Source organism: Palaemon carinicauda, chromosome 8 (assembly GCF_036898095.1).
Source record: "Palaemon carinicauda isolate YSFRI2023 chromosome 8, ASM3689809v2, whole genome shotgun sequence".
NCBI classification, from domain to species: domain Eukaryota; kingdom Metazoa; phylum Arthropoda; class Malacostraca; order Decapoda; family Palaemonidae; genus Palaemon; species Palaemon carinicauda.
The window spans coordinates 125731737-125750786 of NC_090732.1; the positions used below are offsets into that span (position 1 = coordinate 125731737).

Consider the following 19050-nt stretch of genomic DNA (forward strand, 5'->3'; position numbering starts at 1 on the left):
TTTCAATTAGCAAAGATATCTTTATTAATCCACCACAAAAATATTTCTTATCAACCACTTAATCAAGTTTTTATGATGCCTAAATTACAGTAGATAAAAAATAACATTGTTTTATAACACACACACTTTATTACTACTGTATTCATAATTTTTTATTGAATAGGCATTAGTCGGAGAACATTCTTATATAGTTTCTAATTGACAAGTTGAAATAAACATCATACTAAAAATGACACAGCCAAAAATAGCTACAAATTTACCTAAAACAGTATAATTCTCAAGTAGGGATAGTGGATGCCCATACAGACTACTGTAAATGTCTATACTTGCACGTTTTGAAAGCAAGTTTATACAGTAAGGTAAATATTGTGGGTTTTACCTTTGAAGTTAGGGGCCTATATTTTTATACTATTGAATCATCTACCAATGAGCTTCAAAGAGTTTTTAAAATTCAAAGATCAAGAGGTATTTTAGGAAATGTCAGAAGTCACCCTCTGTTCTATAGGAACCCTTCGTATGAGACGCCCCCTTGAAGTAATGATTTAGATTAGCTTTGATTAGTGCCGGTGAAACGCGATAAAAAAAATGTTCATATAAGATATATATATTAAAGCGCACAATTTAGTATGCTCAAAAGAATGTTTCCTTTCTGAGAGTGAACTGTTGTCTTTAATATTTTTTTTCCTTTACCCAAAAGACAATGAAAGCAAGTATACACAATATCTATAAACAAAATATACCTGCATATTCAATAAAAAAAGAGTACTGTACTGTATGTGCACTTATCAAATACATATATACTATATAAACATATATGCATGTATACGAACACGCACACAAACATACTGTGTACATGTGTTGGTATGTATGTATACATGTATATATATATAAATAAATATATATATATATATATATATATACTGTATACAGGTATATATATATATATATATATATTATATATATATATATATATATAAGAAAAGTATTTAATCACATGGTCCTACCAGTATTAACTTGTGCATCAGAAACTTGGAGGCTTAACAAAGCCTTAGAAATAAACTAGTTACAATTCAAAGAGCTATGGAAAGAATAATGATTGGAATAACACTAAGAGACAGAAAAAGAGCAATATGGATACGAGAGCTAACTAAAGTAAAGGATATTCTAACAACATGAAAGAAATGGACATGGACAGGACTTATGAGAATGACGGACAGTAGATGGACATTATGAATAACAGAATGGGACTACAGTATAGAGATTGTAAAGAAGCAGGGTAAGGAAGAGAATACGATGGATTGCCGAACTAAGAAAGTTTGCGGGGTGTGGACTGGCACAGAATGACCATACACAGACGCAAATGGAAAGATATGTAATGGTTGATGATGATGATGATGATGATGATGATAGATAAATATGACAAATTCAGAGATAATTTGTATTTTTCCTAACGATACAAACCTTTACCTACAGTATTTATTAGGGGTATTACTTTCCACGAAGCTGAAAGAACGAGCCATTAAAATTTAGTAAGGGTTAACTACCCAGGGGCTCCTTATTTTGAATAGGTAGGTAGCAAAAATAAGGAGTCCCTACAGCTCGCTAAACTATGCTTGGCAAGGTCTGCCTCCCATGCTAGCTGTGTGTTGATATAAGCAGTGTGACTGTCAAGGTAAAAGTTACTCAAGAGTCCTTGCAGGGAAAACTGTTGAACCAAGACTTTCCCAATAGCACCTTGCCAGGGTATGGGGACGCAACAGCATTGATACAATACTAGGTACACAAAGGAGCATGGTTTACCCGCAATAGTTGAGGTCAGCTTGTGCAGAGAACCCAGGCTGCAGCTTTCCCCATGAGAGGGGAGGATGAAGAAAAGAAAAAGAGCCAGTCATTCCTTTTCATTCATGCAGACTAAAACCGGGTAACAGTGCCCTCAACCATTTGCTACTTGTCAAATAAGGAGCTTGAGGTATTCAACCAGCTGTTGTGCAGCCACCAAAGGAACGATAAGAGATCGTATCGAGTTCCTGTAGGTCACGTTTTGCAGGTAATACGCTGTGAAAGTTGTCTGGCGCACTTACACCCTTGCTTATAGAACCTGCATCACAGGGTAATCTCTTTTGAAGGCCAGGGGCGCAGCTATGCCCCTGACATCGTGGGTTGACGTGTTGGAGGAGGATCTGGATTCAGAGCGTAATTGATGACTCTGTGAATCCAACACAGATAGTGTTTTTGGTGATCCTCCTCTTGTCTCTCCCGGTGCTGATGACAAGCGAAAGCACCCTGGGGTGGGCTGTTGCTGATCTCTTGAAGTAGACCCTTAAACTCCTCACTGGGCACAGTAACAGATGATCTGGATCGTCAGTTATAGAGTGGCGACTCGTTATCCAGAAGTGGTTGAATCTAGGATCCGTCACCCCTGGATTCTGAGTCTAGGCAACAAACACAGAGACGAAGCTGAACATTACAACTCCCCCTCCCCTTGAATGGGGCATGTCATATGAGAGACCATGAATTTCACTGACCAGTTTGGCCGAGGTCAAAGCAAGTAGGAACACTGTCTTCCAAGCTAGGTGGCGATCTGTTGCCTGGTGTAGTGATTCATAGAGAGGCATCTTTAGAGACTGGAGAACTCGAACCATGTTCCGAGGGGGAAGTCTCACTTCAGACTGAGGATAGGTAAGTTCACAAGTCCCTATGAGTAAGGAAAGATCTAGCGATGAGATGTCCCTTCCTTTCAGTTTGAAGGCAAGGCTAAAGGCTGAGCAATAGCCTTTCATTGCCGAAACTGAAAGGCGTCTTTCCTCCTGGAAATACCCGAGGAATTCCGCTATTGCTGGAATAGTGGCATCGGGTGGAGAGATACCCTTTCCATGACACCAACCACAAAAGACTTTCTATTTTGCCTAGTGGACTGCTGCCGAGGATTTCCTCCGATATCTAGAAATCTTCTCTGCAACTTGTTGCTAAAATCTTCTCTGAGTGAGGAGGTGCTATGTAGTCTCTACACGTGCAGTCGTACCGAAGCTACAGCTTTGTGGTAGAATGCGATGTGAGGTTATCTGAGTAGATTGTGTTATGGAGGGTGTTCTCTAGGAGGCTCAGTCAGGAGCTGCAGAAGATCCAGAAACCATTCCGCATGATGCCATAGCGGAGCTATGAGCCACTGAGAGGTTGACCAATGTTCTGGCCTTGCTGAGTACCCTTCTTATCAGACAGAATGGGGGAAAGGCATAAACATCATGGTTATCCCTCACTAATATTGGAATGCATCTTGCCAGGGAGTTTTGGGGTCTGGGGTTGGTGAGCAGTGGGAGCCTGAAGTTCAAGGTCATTGCAAGCAGATCCACAGTTGGGGAACCCCACAAAGTCAGGACTTTGTAGACTACTAGGTGATCCAAAGATCATTTGGTTCCTCTGGTCCCATGGTGATCAGAATGTCTGGGGAATGTCTCGAGCTGCTACTGGAGAGACTGAATCCTGAGGCGGCCCTTGGAAACTAGACGGGCCAGGGATGATAGGTTTCCGAGGAGACATAGCCACTTCTGGGCTGGGAGTTCTTCTTGTCTTGAGGAAAGGTCTTGCAACCTTTCTCAGCCTCGTTATCCTGTCTTTTGATGGGAAGCTTTTGTGGAGATTGGAGTCTACAATCATTCCTAGGTATACTAGTCTTTTGAGTGGGAAGCAGGGAAGACTTCTCGAAGTTTAACATGATCACCAGATCTTGGCAAAACCTCAGAAGTTTGTCTCAGTGCTAAAGAATGGTTGCCACCGACTCTGCTACGATCAGCCAGTAGTCCACATAACGGACGAGACGGATGCCGATCCTGTGAGCCCAGGATGATACCAAGACGAACACTCTGGTGAAGACGGGGTGCTGTGGAAAGACCGAAGTAAAGTGGCCTGAACTGGTATTTCCTGTTGTCTAGACTGAATCTCCGATACTTGCTTGAAGATGGATGGTTTGGGATATGGAAGTATGCATCCTTTGGGTCCAGCATGCACATGAAGACCTGTGGTCTTACTGCTTGTCCAACCTTCTCCATCATGGTGTGGACATCGGCCCAAAGGGCACGCTCCTTTGCGGATCCCTTTGCACTGCAGCTCGTTGACGCTGGGGTCTTGACCCGTGAAGGGAGAGATAAGTTAACGGGACACGATACCCTGCGTAAGGACTCTTACCTGGGAGAGACATCAGCCTTAACTGATGAAGAAGTGGGTAAAGCAACACTTGACCTAACCTTGCGCCCTGACGGGAGTGACGTTATTCCTTAGAAGCTCGTTGTTCTGGCAAACGTTGACAATGGTCAAGGGCTGGCTGTCATGGCCACTGTGCAGTTGGAACGTGATCTCATGTAGTCACCTGTTGATAAGCTGCTGATGGGGACTGCCTACTGTTTTAGTGGATTGGCGTAATGGAGAACAGTGAGCAGCAAGGAGGGTGTCATTTGCTTCCGATATACTGGGCAACGGGCAGAGGGTGACTAGCGTGTCTGAGTGGCGAAATCCCAGTGAACGGCGAGCTGTTGCTGGTCAGCGTATTGGCAATCTGTGAGCTGGAGATGGTGACTGACGAGCAGACGAAGGCTGCCTGGTCAGTCGGCGAGAGGTGATCTGCCGTTGATCGGTGGGCTGACAAGACGATCAAGAAGTTGCGATCGAAGAGCCAAAAGTGAATGACGAAGAGCAAGATAGGTCCGTGACCGGGTAACCATTGTTGAATGGCGAACAGCCATGTGCCGACGGGCAACTGAAAAATGAATGACCAGGTGGTTGCAACTAGCTGGAGAATCACAAACCGGAGTTCGTTGACGAGCAGGTGACAAGGAGAGTTGGTCTGACGAGGGCCGTAAGGGTGGTGAACAACAAGAACGAGGAGAGTCTGAGGTCACAGGCGACAGGTGCTCAGCGAGATGCCTATTAGTAATCAGAGATTAATGAGCTGGAGATCGGCGATTGGCGAAAGTACGAGCAGACAATCAGCGATCAACAGGGTGATCAACAATTGGCGATCGCTGACTTGCGATCAGCGATCGTTGAGCTTACAACCGTCGTGCTGGCAAGGTAGGCTGGTAACCGTCGGGCTGGCAAGGTAGGCTGGTAACCGTCGCGCTGGCAAGGTAGGCTGGCGATCAATGAGATGGCGATCAATGAGCTGGCGATCGGCATACTGACGTTCGGACCGCCACAAAATAGGCGAGCTGGCGGATAATCGGATAAGCTGAGGAACAGCAGTATGGTTCAACGATTGACTAGTTGGTGACTGGCGAGCCATAGATTGGCGATCAGCGCTCAGAGTGCTGGCAATTGACAAACGGATGGTTGGAATAAGGTTCGACAATCAGAGTGTTGAGCGAACAATCGGCGATCGGAGTGCTAGCGATCGGCAAGCTAGCAACAGGTGACTGTCGGGGATAGGCGAACTAGAGATCACAAGCTGACGATTGGCTATTGGTGAGCTGGGGATCAGCGATCGGTGAGACTGGAGGTCGACTATCGGAGAAATATGAGCTAAAAATCGGCGATCAACAAGCTGACGATTGGCTATCGGCTGGCAATTGGCGAATGGAGAGCGAATGATCGGTGATCTAGAGATCAGCAAGCTGACGATTCGCTATCAGTGAGCTGGGGTTGCAGCGATCGGCGAAACTGGAGGTCAACGATTCGAGAAAGACGAGCTAGCAATTGGCAATCAGCGGTTGGCGAGCTGGCGATCAGAGATCAGAGAGCTGGAGATCAGCGAGACTGGAGCAAGCAGAAAGACGAGTTGCAGTCCGCGGACAGGAAAGGTGTCCACCGAGAACACAGACACAAAATAAAGAATGTGCACTCCCTTCTCCGGCCGACATCGACAGGAGAAGGAGAATGGCAGCAAAAACTGTAATAAAATAAAGAATTTTAAGTAATTTTTATTTTTCCTAACATACTTACCGAGAACTACTTTCTTAGGAGTTACCTGTAATCTCCTCTCTACCGACCAGAGTTTTGTGTAGTATACCCTATACCCGTTTTCTATGGAGGGCTAACCCGGGAGTGAGAGAACGTGCCCCGAGGGTAGCCTTTGAGCTAGGTCGAGGTCCGCTTGGGTCCCGTGAGTCAGTAAGTTCCTCGGATGTTGCAAAAAGTCCCTCCAAGGGCAGAAAGGCACTTGGGGAAGGAAGGGAAGGCCATTACCCGAAAGTAGTTCTCGGTAAGTATGTTAGGAAAAATAAAAATTACTTAAAATTTTTTATTTGTTCCAACACGAATACTTACCTCGAACTACTTTCTTAGGAGACTTACACTTTAGGAGGTGGGAGTGACTTCCTGACCTTCAGACCCAGCAAGCGGACGCCAAGAAGCCTAGATATGAACTAGGTTCTAAAACAAAAACAAACTGGGAAAACGGACGGTAGGGTAAACTACACAAAGAGCTCACGTTAGTGTCTAAGTACTCACCCTTTGAAAAATTCTTCTGATGCTGAGTCCAGTAATGCAGTTGCAGAGACGTGTTCTTCAATGGTTACATAAGTGTGGTTATCTCCGATAGGGATAGGAAAAGGGGATTAGGGTGAAAAGGAACGAACCTGTGTCTCCTGGTTTTGCTATCCATGATTGTGCCTGGGGCTTCACCGTTAAATCACTTGGAGCGCGGAGATGACTGTCCCAATGGAGAACCCGTCTAAGGACCTTCTTGAGTAATCCTTGAGGTAATGGGCAGTAAAGGTCGACTGGTTCGACCAGGTGCCCGCTCGAAGGATCTGGCCCACTGCCATGTTCTTCTCAAAGGCTAAGGAAGTGCTCAGACCTCTGATGTCATGGGGCTTGGGAGTACCTGGCAAGGCCAGTCCCTCCTTGTAGGCCCTGGCAATAACTTGTCTCAACCAAAAGGAAATGGTATTCTTCGATACCTGCTTCTTTGTAACACCTGTGGAGACGAAAAGGCTCTTGATGCCTGGCCGGAGATGTGCAGTCCTCTCAAGGTATTTTCTAATGGCAGGGACAGGGCATAACCTCAAATCCTTAGGATTCCCAGTCCTAGGAATAGCTGGCAGAGAGAACCCCTCGAATTTAGGATCCCAGACTGCTGGGTTCTGGGTTTTCGCCAAGAACGAAGGGACGAACTTGAAAGAGATCTCTTTCCACCCCTTCGAATGAGAGACGTCATAAGACAGCCCATGGATCTCACCTACCCTTTTCGCAGAGGCCAAGGCCAACAAAAAGACTGTCTTGAAAGTGTGATCCCTGTCTACAATATCCTTCATTGGTTCGAAGGGGGGGCTACTTAACATCTTCAGGACCCTAGCTAAGTCCCACTGAGGCACCCTAACAGTTTGAGGGGGGCAGGACTGTTCAAAACTCCTGACAAGCATAGAGATGTGTCTAGAGGAACCCAGGTCGATGCCCTTCAGAAGGAAGACTTGACCCAAGGCTGCTCGTACTCCTTTTATAGCTGGGATTGACATCCCTATCTCGTCCCTGAGATATACTAGAAAGTCTGCAATGCCTGGGACCGAGGCTCTGAGGGGTTTTATGCGCTTCGAAGCGCACTACTTCGTGAAAGAGGCCCACTTCACTTGGTAGACCGCTGCCGACGACCTTCTCAGGTATCGCGACATCCTCTTAGCCGTTCCTGATGAATATCCTTCCTTCTTCAGGAGTCGCTCGATAGTCTCCAGGCGTGAAGGCGTAGAGACTGTGGGTTGTCGTGGAACCTGAGAAAGTGTGGCTGTTGTAGAAGATCTGACCTGTCGGGGAGTGGCCACGGAGGATGGCTCGTCAGGTCTTTTAGGTCTGCGAACCACTCTCTCCCCGGCCACCAGGGCGCTACCAAAGTCATCCTTAAGTTCCGGGCAGCCCTTACTCTGTTGAGCACTTGCCTGATCAACGTGAAGGGGGGAAAAGCGTACACGTCTAGGTTGTCCCACTTGTGCTGAAAGGCATCCTCCAAGGCTGCCTTTGGGTCTGGGACAGGAGAACAATACACGGGAAGTTGCGCGTTCAGCTTGGTTGCAAAGAGGTCCATCACCGGGGAACCTCAACGTTGAATGATGAGCCTGGCTACTTCTGGGAGGAGGGACCATTCTGTTCCTACTATCTGACCCATCCTGCTGAGACCGTCGGCTAGGACGTTCTTTTTCCCGGGGATGAACCTTGCCAATAACACTATCTGGTTCGCTTTCGCCCAATCTAGGATCTCTAGGGCGAGATCGCACAACTCCCTTGATTCTAAGCCTCCCTGCTTCTTTATGTACGCTACCACTGTGGCGTTGTCGCACATCAACGCCACAGTGTTTCCCCTTAGTAGATCGATGAAGTGCAGGCAAGCTTTCTGGACTGCCTTCAACTCTAGGACATTGATGTGTAGGCCTTTCTCCCCGTCCATCCAGGTTCCTCTCGCCGTCCCGTTGAGGAGATGGGCTCCCCATCCCTGGTTGGAGTCGTCTGTGAATAGGAGCAACTCGGGAGGGTCGGTCGCGAAAGGCATCCCCTTGAACGAGTTCGACCGGCAATGCCACCATTCCAGGGAGGGTATCGTGTTTGGTAGGACTGGGATTAATTTCTGGGGCGAGTCCAGTTGGTTCCAGAATCTCTTCAGGTTCCATTGGACGGCTCTGAGTCTGAGTCTCCCTTGGGGAACCAGTTTCTCCAACGACACCAGATGACCTATTAGCCTTTGCCAGTCCTTCGCCCTCCTGGGTTGCCCCGACAGGAAAGGAAGAAGGATCTTCATAAGATTGCTTATCCTCTCCTCCGACGGGAAAGCTTTCACTAGTAGGGAATCCAGTGTCATCCCCAAATAGGTCATTCTGGTGGAGGGAGATAGGTTCGATTTTTCTGGGTTGATCATGATACCCAGACCCTTGCAAAACTGGAGAAGTTTTATACCCTGCTCCTTCAAAACGTCCTCCGAGGAGGAAAGAAGCAACCAGTCGTCCAGGTACCGGATGAGGCGAATGCCCCGCTCGTGATCCCACACCGAGACTGTCGTGAAGACTCTCGTGAATACCTGGGGAGCTGTCGACAACCCGAAGCAGAGGGTCTTGAATTGCAGGATCTGGGTACCCCATTTCACCCGGAGAAACTTCCGACTTGAGGGATGGACCGGGATTTGGAAGTATGCGTCCTTGAGGTCTATGGTCATCCTGTAGTCTTTCTCCCTCAAGGACAGCAAGACTGACTTCGGAATGTCCATTTTGAAATCTGTCTTTCGCACAAACTTGTTGAGAGCTGACAGGTCTATCACCGGTCTCCACCCCCCCGTCGCCTTTTCTACCAGGAACAGGCGGCTGTAGAAACCTGGCCCTGGGGGCAGGATCTCCTCCATGGCGTCCTTTTCCAACATCGTGGACACCTCTTCTTGAAGAGCCGCCCTCTTCAACGGGTCCTTGGGTGCCAACCACTCCGACAGGCTGGCCGGAATTAAAGGGGGGGGTTCTGTCAAGAACAGTAACCTGTACCCCTCCTTCAGTACGGATACTGTCCAGGGCTCTGCTCCGTGAGCCTTCCATGCTTGCCAATGTAGTCTGAGGCATCCCCCAACCTGAGGCTTGGAGGAGCGGCCTGAACGGCCTCTCCTGGAGGCAGAATACCCTGTTCTAAACGAGGCCAACGCTGCTGGAGCTCCTCTACGGGGGGGCTGAGGCGCTGAGGCCCACGAGGAAGAAGGGGCTTCTCTCCTCGTCAGGTTAGGCGGGGCCTGAGAAGTAGAGGGACCGTCTGAGGCTGACCTCTTGTAGGGGGGCCTCCTTACCGGTTGAGGCCTAGGAGTGTTCACTTCTTTTCTTTTAGCCACCTTTTCCATGATCTTCTCTAGCTCTTTCAAGGGGAACAAGGAGTCACCCCACACAGGAAGGCTCCTCATGGCCCTCGCCTCCCTGTCTGGGACCTTCCGGGAAAGCTTCACCAGAATGGTGTCCCTTTTGCGAAGAACCCAATTCGCTGACAGGGCAAGGGACTGATATGATACGTGAGGAACTTCAGGGTCTTGCCCCAGGAGATGATAAGCTCCCTCAGGAGGCTTTGCTGTTCCGGGTCCGTCAAGTCATATGTAGCTTGAACACCTACCAGTGTGGAAGCCCACCAGTCCAACCAAGAGGAGACGTGAACTAAGTCTTTCGACATCTCCTCCATCATCGCAGCCTCCGACTGCGAAAAACAAATCGGGGCTGAAGAGGCTCTGTCCTCCGAGGCACCCTGTCCCAGAACGTCGAGGGCAGGCTCCACCTTGCAGGCTCCCGGTCGTTGTCCCTCTGGCACATAAACCCTGCTCTGTGTCTTGAGCCCTTGGAGCAACTTCGAAGAGCCCTGCGTTTTGGGAGCTTCGGCATTGCCTGCCACAACTCTATCGACGTGAGCCCGTCCCAGGCCGAGATCTCGGGCCACAGGTAGGGCCAGGGAGGTTTTCTGTTGGACGGGTGCCTGCATCAAGCGGGTCAGGCTGGACCTCCAGTAGTCCTCATCGGTTGTAACCGGCTCTTCAATTCTATGATGCCTTCGAATCAGGCCTATAACTTTCCGATAGGCCGAGTCCTCGGTCGGGGAACCTTCCCTACCGTCAGCAGAACCTTCGGCCTGATCCCGAGGAGCCGGGTCACCGGGCGCTTTGGTTCTGGAACAACAGGCACTCCCCTGCGGTGGTACTGGTCTTCCCCGGCGGAAACCTCCGCACCAGGTTCGGGGGGTCAGAACTGGCATCGCCGTGCCGGCGAGGACTACCGTTCGTGCATTCTCTCTGGGGGACGAGGACGCGGATCCCATGGGCTGACCCGACGGAGGGAACCGTTCCTTAAAGTCCGAGGGCCGAACCAGCTGGGCTGATTCGGCCAGGCTGCCCGTAAGGAAGCACGGTTCCCCCTGCTGGGCGGGGTGAACCAGAAGCTTCGCGGCCTTACGCCTGCCTGAAGTGGCCTTCTCGCATTTCTCCCTGCGAGGGTCATATCTTCGCCTAGAGGATGGCCTTCGTGGCGAGAAATCCCTGAATTGCCGGTCCGGGGAACACTGCAACTCAGACCCAATCACCATCGGGGGACCTACTCCTCCTGTGTTTCCTCCGTGGAGAGCGGGACCGTCTCCTGCTGAACCTCGAACAGGATCTTGAGCGGGAACGCCTGCTCCTGTACCGCTCCCTCCGGCCCCGATGTCTCCTCCTGGTTTCTTCTTCTGAAGAGAACGAAGCCCCACCATCCGAAGAGCCCGACGAAACTGTACCACCCGCACGACGGGCAGAAGCGGGGGCTACGGAGGGCTTCGCGACTCGCTGCGTACCAGAGGTAGAGGGTTGCAGGAAGGTTTCTGGAACCGCAGTCAGAGGAGCTGGAAAAGAGGGTTGACGCCCTACACTAGGGAACCAGGTATCCAGGCCCTCTTCCATTCGCATTGGGGACCTACCTGGCATTTTAGGGAGCTTCCACCCGAAGGACTCACTTACCGTGGTCTAACTTACCCTGGGCGTCGCCAGCTGCCGAAGAACCTGAAACACAGGCCCACGAAGCGGGCGAAGAAACAGGCACAACATTACTACACCATAAGGGGTCGTCGGAGGAAACGTGCCCCCCAAGCACAAGGGCAGTGTCTCCAGAACCCCCCAACACAGCACTACCAGGCCCCCCACTAGCCTGAGAAGTCCCAGCAACCCCCACTTCACACACATTAGACTCCTGGGGAAGAACCCTCGGCTCTTTCCCCGCAACGGACTTACCTCGTCCCCTACTCTGGGTAGGGGAAGTCGAGACAGAAGCCCCGTCGGACCGTCCACTGGGCGACGGTAGCGGCGAAGAGATGCTAGATTTCCTGGGCGAACGTTTCGACGACTTCTTTTTCTTAGTGCCGTATCGCACCCACTGTATCTCACTCCAACTAACACACTCAATGCACGTGTCCGATGGCGAACACATCCTGCCCCTACAGGAAGAGCAAAGGGAGTGAGGGTCTACTTCGGGCTTGGAGAGGAACGCTCTACACGACTTTCCGGCTCTAGGCCCAGGACAACGGCGGATCTGCTCCATAGCACACAACCACAAGACACCGGAACGAAGGGAATCAAAGGGATACACTTGGGAAGCACAAGGAAGGGTAGTGAACACGCAAGAACACAAGGGATAAGCACAAAGCTACCACGCGGTAACCACGCGGGACACACGAGGCGGACACAAAGGGTCAAGAGAGACGAGAGCGACGTGAGAGTATGGTATCACGTCGCGACCAGAGAACTTACTGACTCACGGGACCCAAGCGGACCTTGACCTAGCTCAAAGGCTACCCTCGGGGCACGAAGCTAAAAAGTTAAATAACAACAGTTATAATTAATGAAGAAAACCATTCAGAAGCACAACCTAACCCGTGAACGGGACAGGTGTTATCCCTGCTAAGTATACCAACAGCCGCCCACAAGTGAGCGACGAAGACCTTTAGAAAGAGCAGGACCGAAGTCCAGCTCTAAAAGGTCCGCACTCCTTTTCCCCAGCAGATTCCCCTAAGAACATGTAGTGGGGAAGGCAATGATAACAGTCAAACAAAGGAGTATCCAAACAATGATGATTCCCCTGAGGCAGTGGCTAAGTTACAAATATGGCCATCCACCAACAGGATGACTGATGTCCAAGGGAGAAAGGTCAGAAGGGAAGGTTCTCCGTCATTGAGAACCTGCCATCTACACTGTTACACACAGCAAAAACCCTGTAAAGAAAGCTTATAACATAAATATAAAAAAAATTAAGAATTTTTTCATATATATAGAAGAAAAACAAGTTAAAAAGATAAAGATTAATGGCAGTACAAAATAAGCGAGGAGGAAGAGTGGTAACAACCACACTCGCTCCAAGCCAAAAGCAAAGTGAAGCACAGTCACAGGTGGTAGAGTGGGATGGGTATTAACCCTCGCTAAATTTCAATGGCTGGTCCTTTCAGCTTCGCCAAAAGTAATACCCCTAATAAATAGCGTACGTTTGTAATCCAGTTACGGAACAACTGGAAATTTTTGGTGTGGAAATGCCCAAAACGAGTGATTTGCAACAATAATAATGGTCAGAAATAAAAAATAAACACAACATAACCAGTTGGAAAAATATATGGTTCTTGTAAGTGGCATAAAATCCAAGTATCATAGTTATCTATGCTTCACTTCACATCCTTCTAATGGCTTTCGCTCCGCCGCGGCTCGCTACGCTTGCAAAGTTATCATTACCTCACCGCTCCTCTGTTATGGCAATTAGTACATAAATGTACAGCACATGCAAGCCCAGTGGGTCATTATTTGGGGAATATTTTTCATTTTGACATGAGCAACAATAGCTATATACTGAACAGTGTGGGTTTTCAACATAATCAATTACCGAAATAGATGAAATTGCACTAATTACGGTAATAGATTGTACTTTCCTCTTGGAGAAGTTTCGTGCAATGGTATTCATGCTAGAACTGAAGGGGAGGGTGGATAAAACAAATGGCTGCTGTAGAACAAAATCCAGGAACTTATGCTTGAATATTTGTAAGCTCGTAATTGGTTAAACAAACCAGGCAAAGATTACATCAAATAAAAGACAGAACAGCTGGCAAAAACAAATGCAAAATAACTCATACGCAGTAACTCCTAATCAGCCTCCCAAACGTAAACAATGGACTTGAGACTTCACATTTTAATCGACCCATATGTAACTTATTATACCACACCAGGGTTAAATGTATAGAGAAAAATGCAAAACTAGCCAGCACTGGTTCATTTCTTATTGAAAATTGCAGTTTTGCTAGTAATTAATGTATCATATATCAACCAAACAAACAAAACATATATGACAACTTTATAGTTAATAACTATAAACTATTCAGTGATAAACACTTCCTAGAAATTCTAATAATAAAAATTATTAAAAAAGGTTAATACATACAGTATGTTTAAGTAATATTTGATACATTTATAAGAAAACAAATTTCTATGAAAAAAGGTAAATATTTTTTAATTTGATTATCGTTACAATACTTAATTATTGTAGGCTTGAATAATTTTCTATTATAAGAATTGTAACATAAATATAAAAAAATTAAGAATTTTTTCATATATATAGAAGAAAAACAAGTTAAAAAGATAAAGATTAATGGCAGTACAAAATAAGCGAGGAGGAAGAGTGGTAACAACCACACTCGCTCCAAGCCAAAAGCAAAGTGAAGCACAGTCACAGGTGGTAGAGTGGGATGGGTATTAACCCTCGCTAAATTTCAATGGCTGGTCCTTTCAGCTTCGCCAAAAGTAATACCCCTAATAAATAGCGTACGTTTGTAATCCAGTTACGGAACAACTGGAAATTTTTGGTGTGGAAATGCCCAAAACGAGTGATTTGCAGCAATAATAATGGTCAGAAATAAAAAATAAACACAACATAACCAGTTGGAAAAATATATGGTTCTTGTAAGTGGCATAAAATCCAAGTATCATAGTTATCTATGCTTCACTTCACATCCTTCTAATGGCTTTCGCTCCGCCGCGGCTCGCTACGCTCGCAAAGTTATCATTACCTCACCGCTCCTCTGTTATGGCAATTAGTACATAAATGTACAGCACATGCAAGCCCAGTGGGTCATTATTTGGGGAATATTTTTCATTTTGACATGAGCAACAATAGCTATATACTGAACAGTGTGGGTTTTCAACATAATCAATTACCGAAATAGATGAAATTGCACTAATTACGGTAATAGATTGTACTTTCCTCTTGGAGAAGTTTCGTGCAATGGTATTCATGCTAGAACTGAAGGGGAGGGTGGATAAAACAAATGGCTGCTGTAGAACAAAATCCAGGAACTTATGCTTGAATATTTGTAAGCTCGTAATTGGTTAAACAAACCAGGCAAAGATTACATCAAATAAAAGACAGAACAGCTGGCAAAAACAAATGCAAAATAACTCATACGCAGTAACTCCTAATCAGCCTCCCAAACGTAAACAATGGACTTGAGACTTCACATTTTAATCGACCCATATGTAACTTATTATACCACACCAGGGTTAAATGTATAGAGAAAAATGCAAAACTAGCCAGCACTGGTTCATTTCTTATTGAAAATTGCAGTTTTGCTAGTAATTAATGTATCATATATCAACCAAACAAACAAAACATATATGACAACTTTATAGTTAATAACTATAAACTATTCAGTGATAAACACTTCCTAGAAATTCTAATAATAAAAATTATTAAAAAAGGTTAATACATACAGTATGTTTAAGTAATATTTGATACATTTATAAGAAAACAAATTTCTATGAAAAAAGGTAAATATTTTTTAATTTGATTATCGTTACAATACTTAATTATTGTAGGCTTGAATAATTTTCTATTATAAGAATTGTTAGTTCAATGATGCAACCCTTAAGGAATAGCTCAGGCCTTAAGGATTGCATCATGCGTTATGAGATTTTAGCACATAGAACTTTGTAAACGTTTAGTGGTGTTGTACGTAGTCATTTTTCTCAAATCTTTTTTTTTTTTCACTTGTGGTAGGATGAACATTCATATATCCATTGAAAAGAACTGTTAATAGCGCATTTACAGTTATGTAAACTACTGCAAAGTATACGAAATACCATAGGATAGGACTTAAATCACGAAATTTAGTTTCATCAGCTAATCACTACAATAGTTTTAGCAGACATTATCACATTCCCAAATAAGTGAATTATGCTTCGTTAAAGCATTTTTGTACTTTTTATTTTTTATTTCGGGTGCACTTCATCATTTAATTATTTATTCTACTTTTGGTTGTGATCAGCTGATCTCAAGCTGGCACTATAGAGAATACTTTACGCACACATACAAATAACGAAGAGCATTGTTTATACAATTTCTTTACTTATTCAAAACATTTTCAGAATGGATATAACAACAGCACCAGTATACTACAGCCTATCCTAGATTTCATACAGCTGTATTGTGGGGATAGTACAGTAATATACTTATATAACAGTAATATACACTACAGTGTCAGCGAACGTTGTTAAGATAGGAACAACAGAGCTGACTTTCGTGTTATGAGTCGTCTTACCTTATACTGAAGCCGTTTTCTTTCCTACCAAGGCTCCATCTCATTACATAAAACTTGGTATCCCCGTGTTGGTTTTCCTTGTACAATATGGTTTTTCAGGCATATCTCCTAGCATTTCATTCATTCTTACAATTTGAAAAATACGATTTTCGTAGACTATAAACATAAAAATCATTCACATCAATAACTTATTTTCCACAAAAGGCAAATGGGCATATATTAAGTGTAATCAAAACTGGAATTTCCTTCTCAACCCAAAAAGACAAGAGAACTGGGGATGTACGTATGATAGCGGCCACCTGTATGTATTATGATGTCTAACTTAGAATACGGCAGTGTAAGGGGGGTCGCAGGAGGGCGTTAGCCACCCCATTAGGTAAGTAGGTAAGGACATGGCTTATAGGTTAGGGGGAAAATTTTAGGTTAGTTAATGTCCATTTTTAATCGTGTGAAGAACTGGCCGCTGTCATACAAAGGCTCCGAGAACTGTCTTAAAATGATGGAGGTAGCGTCTTTTAAAAAGTTAATGGAGGTAATAGGGAAAAAAAAAAGTTATACAATAGTGAAAAACTGGTGTGGCGAGATATTTGGAAAGTGATAGCAAATTGCAACCAGGTTCTAAAAGTATAAAAACTGGATAATTATTATGTACATTCAATTAAATTTTTAAGTTCTAAATAAGTATCTAGTTGTTACTAGCTTCCAAGTACAGGATATGGGGTACTTCAAAATAGCGATGAGAGACCTATTCGATTATTTAAGTTCCAATGTCCTAATATCGTCCTCTTACGCACTAATATCGGGGTGTATGTATGATAGCGGCCACCTGTATGTATTATTATGGTTAACTTAGAATACGGCAGTGTAAGGGGGGTTGCAGGGCGGCATTAGCAACCACGTTAGGTAAGTAGGTAACGACACAGCTTGCAGGTTAGGTTAGGGGGGAAAGTTTAGGATAGTTAATGTACATTTTTAATCCATACGGGAGGAACTAGCCGCTGATATACAAAGGCTTCCTAATATCAAATTTGGGTTGATCATCTTTAAGTGTTACCTTTATCCTAGCCAGTTTAGTAATAAACATATAATAGGATAGCTTAGCAACAGTAACCTAACCTAGATTAGCCTGTGATATCTAACGGAACTATAGAATTTACCTTGTTATTAACTCTTGGTTATCCTTATTTAAATTAATACTTATTAATAACTATTATGCTATTCTAAGATACGATTATCACGAGACCTAGGGGAGGTGATAGGACACGATTCATCGCCCCAAAATTAAGGTTAAACGGAATATACCTTTCAAATTGAAACATTCCCTCTAGTAAAGATGTAAATAATATTAAACGACGGGTCATTTATAGGATAACCCGTTAAAATAAGTCAGAAAAAGACCTGTCAATCCAATAAAGTGGGAGGAGATTGAGCCATAACAAACGGAAGTTCTGCCGACGAAGAAGAGACTTTAATTCAACTGTGAAACCATTAACACGTCACTTGACCTGCACAAATGACATCTTGTTCACATATTTATCCTTTTACAACGCTTCACAAGGCTCAATATCTCACCATTTCTGGGTGTTGATGTGTGTTATGGGTCCAACTGGTAGCAGCCCTTCAACAATCATAAGAACTATAGATGACTGAAGTTGTTGATTTGAAGGACCGCCTACCTATTACTCTTGTGGGGTTCGATTCCTTATAGATTTTGAGTTTTCATAAATATCATATGTTCTGCATGACGTCATGATAGGCATAGGGACAGATTATTATTATTATTATCATTATTATTATTATTAATTGCTAAGCTACAACCCTCGATGGAAAAGCACAATGCTATAAGCCTAGGGAGCTCCAACAGGGAAAATAGCCCAGTGAGGAAAGGAAACAAAGAAAAATAATTCTTTTTAAGAACATTAAAATAAATATCTCCTAAATAAACTTTAACAAAACAAGAGGAAGAGAAATTAGATAGAATAGTGTGCCTGATTGTACTCTCAAGCAAAAGAACTCTAACCCAAGACAGTGGAAGATCATGGTACAGAGGCTATGGCACTACCCAAGACCAGAGAACAGTGGTTTGATTTTGGAGTGTCCTCCTAGAAGAGTTGCTTACCATAGCTAAAGAGTCTTTTCTACCCTTAGTAAAAGGAAAGTGCCCACTGGACAATTACAGTGCAGTACTTAACCCCTTGGGTGAAGAAGAATTGTTTGGTAATCTCAGTGTTGTCAGGTGAATGAGGACAGAGTAGAATCTGTAAAGAATAGGCAAGACTATTCGGTGTATGTGTAGGCAAAGGGAAAGTGAACCGTAACTACAGAGAAGGATCCAATGCAGTACTGTCTGGCCAGTCAAAGGACCACATAACTCTCTAGCGGTAGTATCTCACCCGGTGGCTGGTGCCCTGGCCAACCTACAATCTGTAAATTTAATGTATTCATTCTTATATTAAGAGTGGTCCTGCAATGAAATATATTAGAATTTCTAAAACAAAAAACTAATCATATTTCTATTTCTAAATCTATGACTCCTCAAATTACATATAACTACATTCAGCTTTAAAAGAAAATTGGTGTTTGAAGTTTATGACCATATTCTAAGTAATTAATCCGACTTTATATTTTCTTGTCTTCGACTGTCCCTTCATTCATAACACTTTAATACGCATGCATTTGATATCTTAATACAATTATTTTCCAAAAGTTAGTTGCCCAAAGCATGTAAACCAACTTTCCAAAAAAAAAAAATACAGCGTTACTTCTTCCAACCTCATCTGGCATTCTCCATTTGAAAACCCATAGGGAATTATTTTGAAATAGTCAAGATCATACTGGAGTTTCTCTTTAACATTTAATGAAAATTTTTACAATTCCTTTATTTCCTGTGAACTTTTAAATTGGACTTTTAATTTGGATTTAATTTTGCCCATTTTGATATTTCATTATTCTGTGTAATCTCTGTTTAAGTTTGTTTGTCACGCATTGATTATATGGGGGAAAATGTCATTGTCTAGCTTTTAATAGACCTTT

General features: G+C 44.6%; 1 protein-coding gene across 2 annotated transcripts in view; it reads right to left on the bottom strand.

The window, feature by feature from the left end:
* The window catches only part of Vps26 (vacuolar protein sorting 26), a 47473-nt gene extending 29772 nt beyond the window's left edge, over window positions 1-17701 (bottom strand). For both annotated transcript variants that reach the window (XM_068378916.1, XM_068378915.1), the window contains exon 1: window positions 17590-17701. In XM_068378916.1, the coding sequence (XP_068235017.1) occupies window positions 17590-17592 (3 nt within the window). In that variant the 5' untranslated portion in view covers window positions 17593-17701. The remainder of the gene's footprint in view (window positions 1-17589) is intronic.
* Between the last annotated feature and the right edge of the window lie 1349 nt (window positions 17702-19050).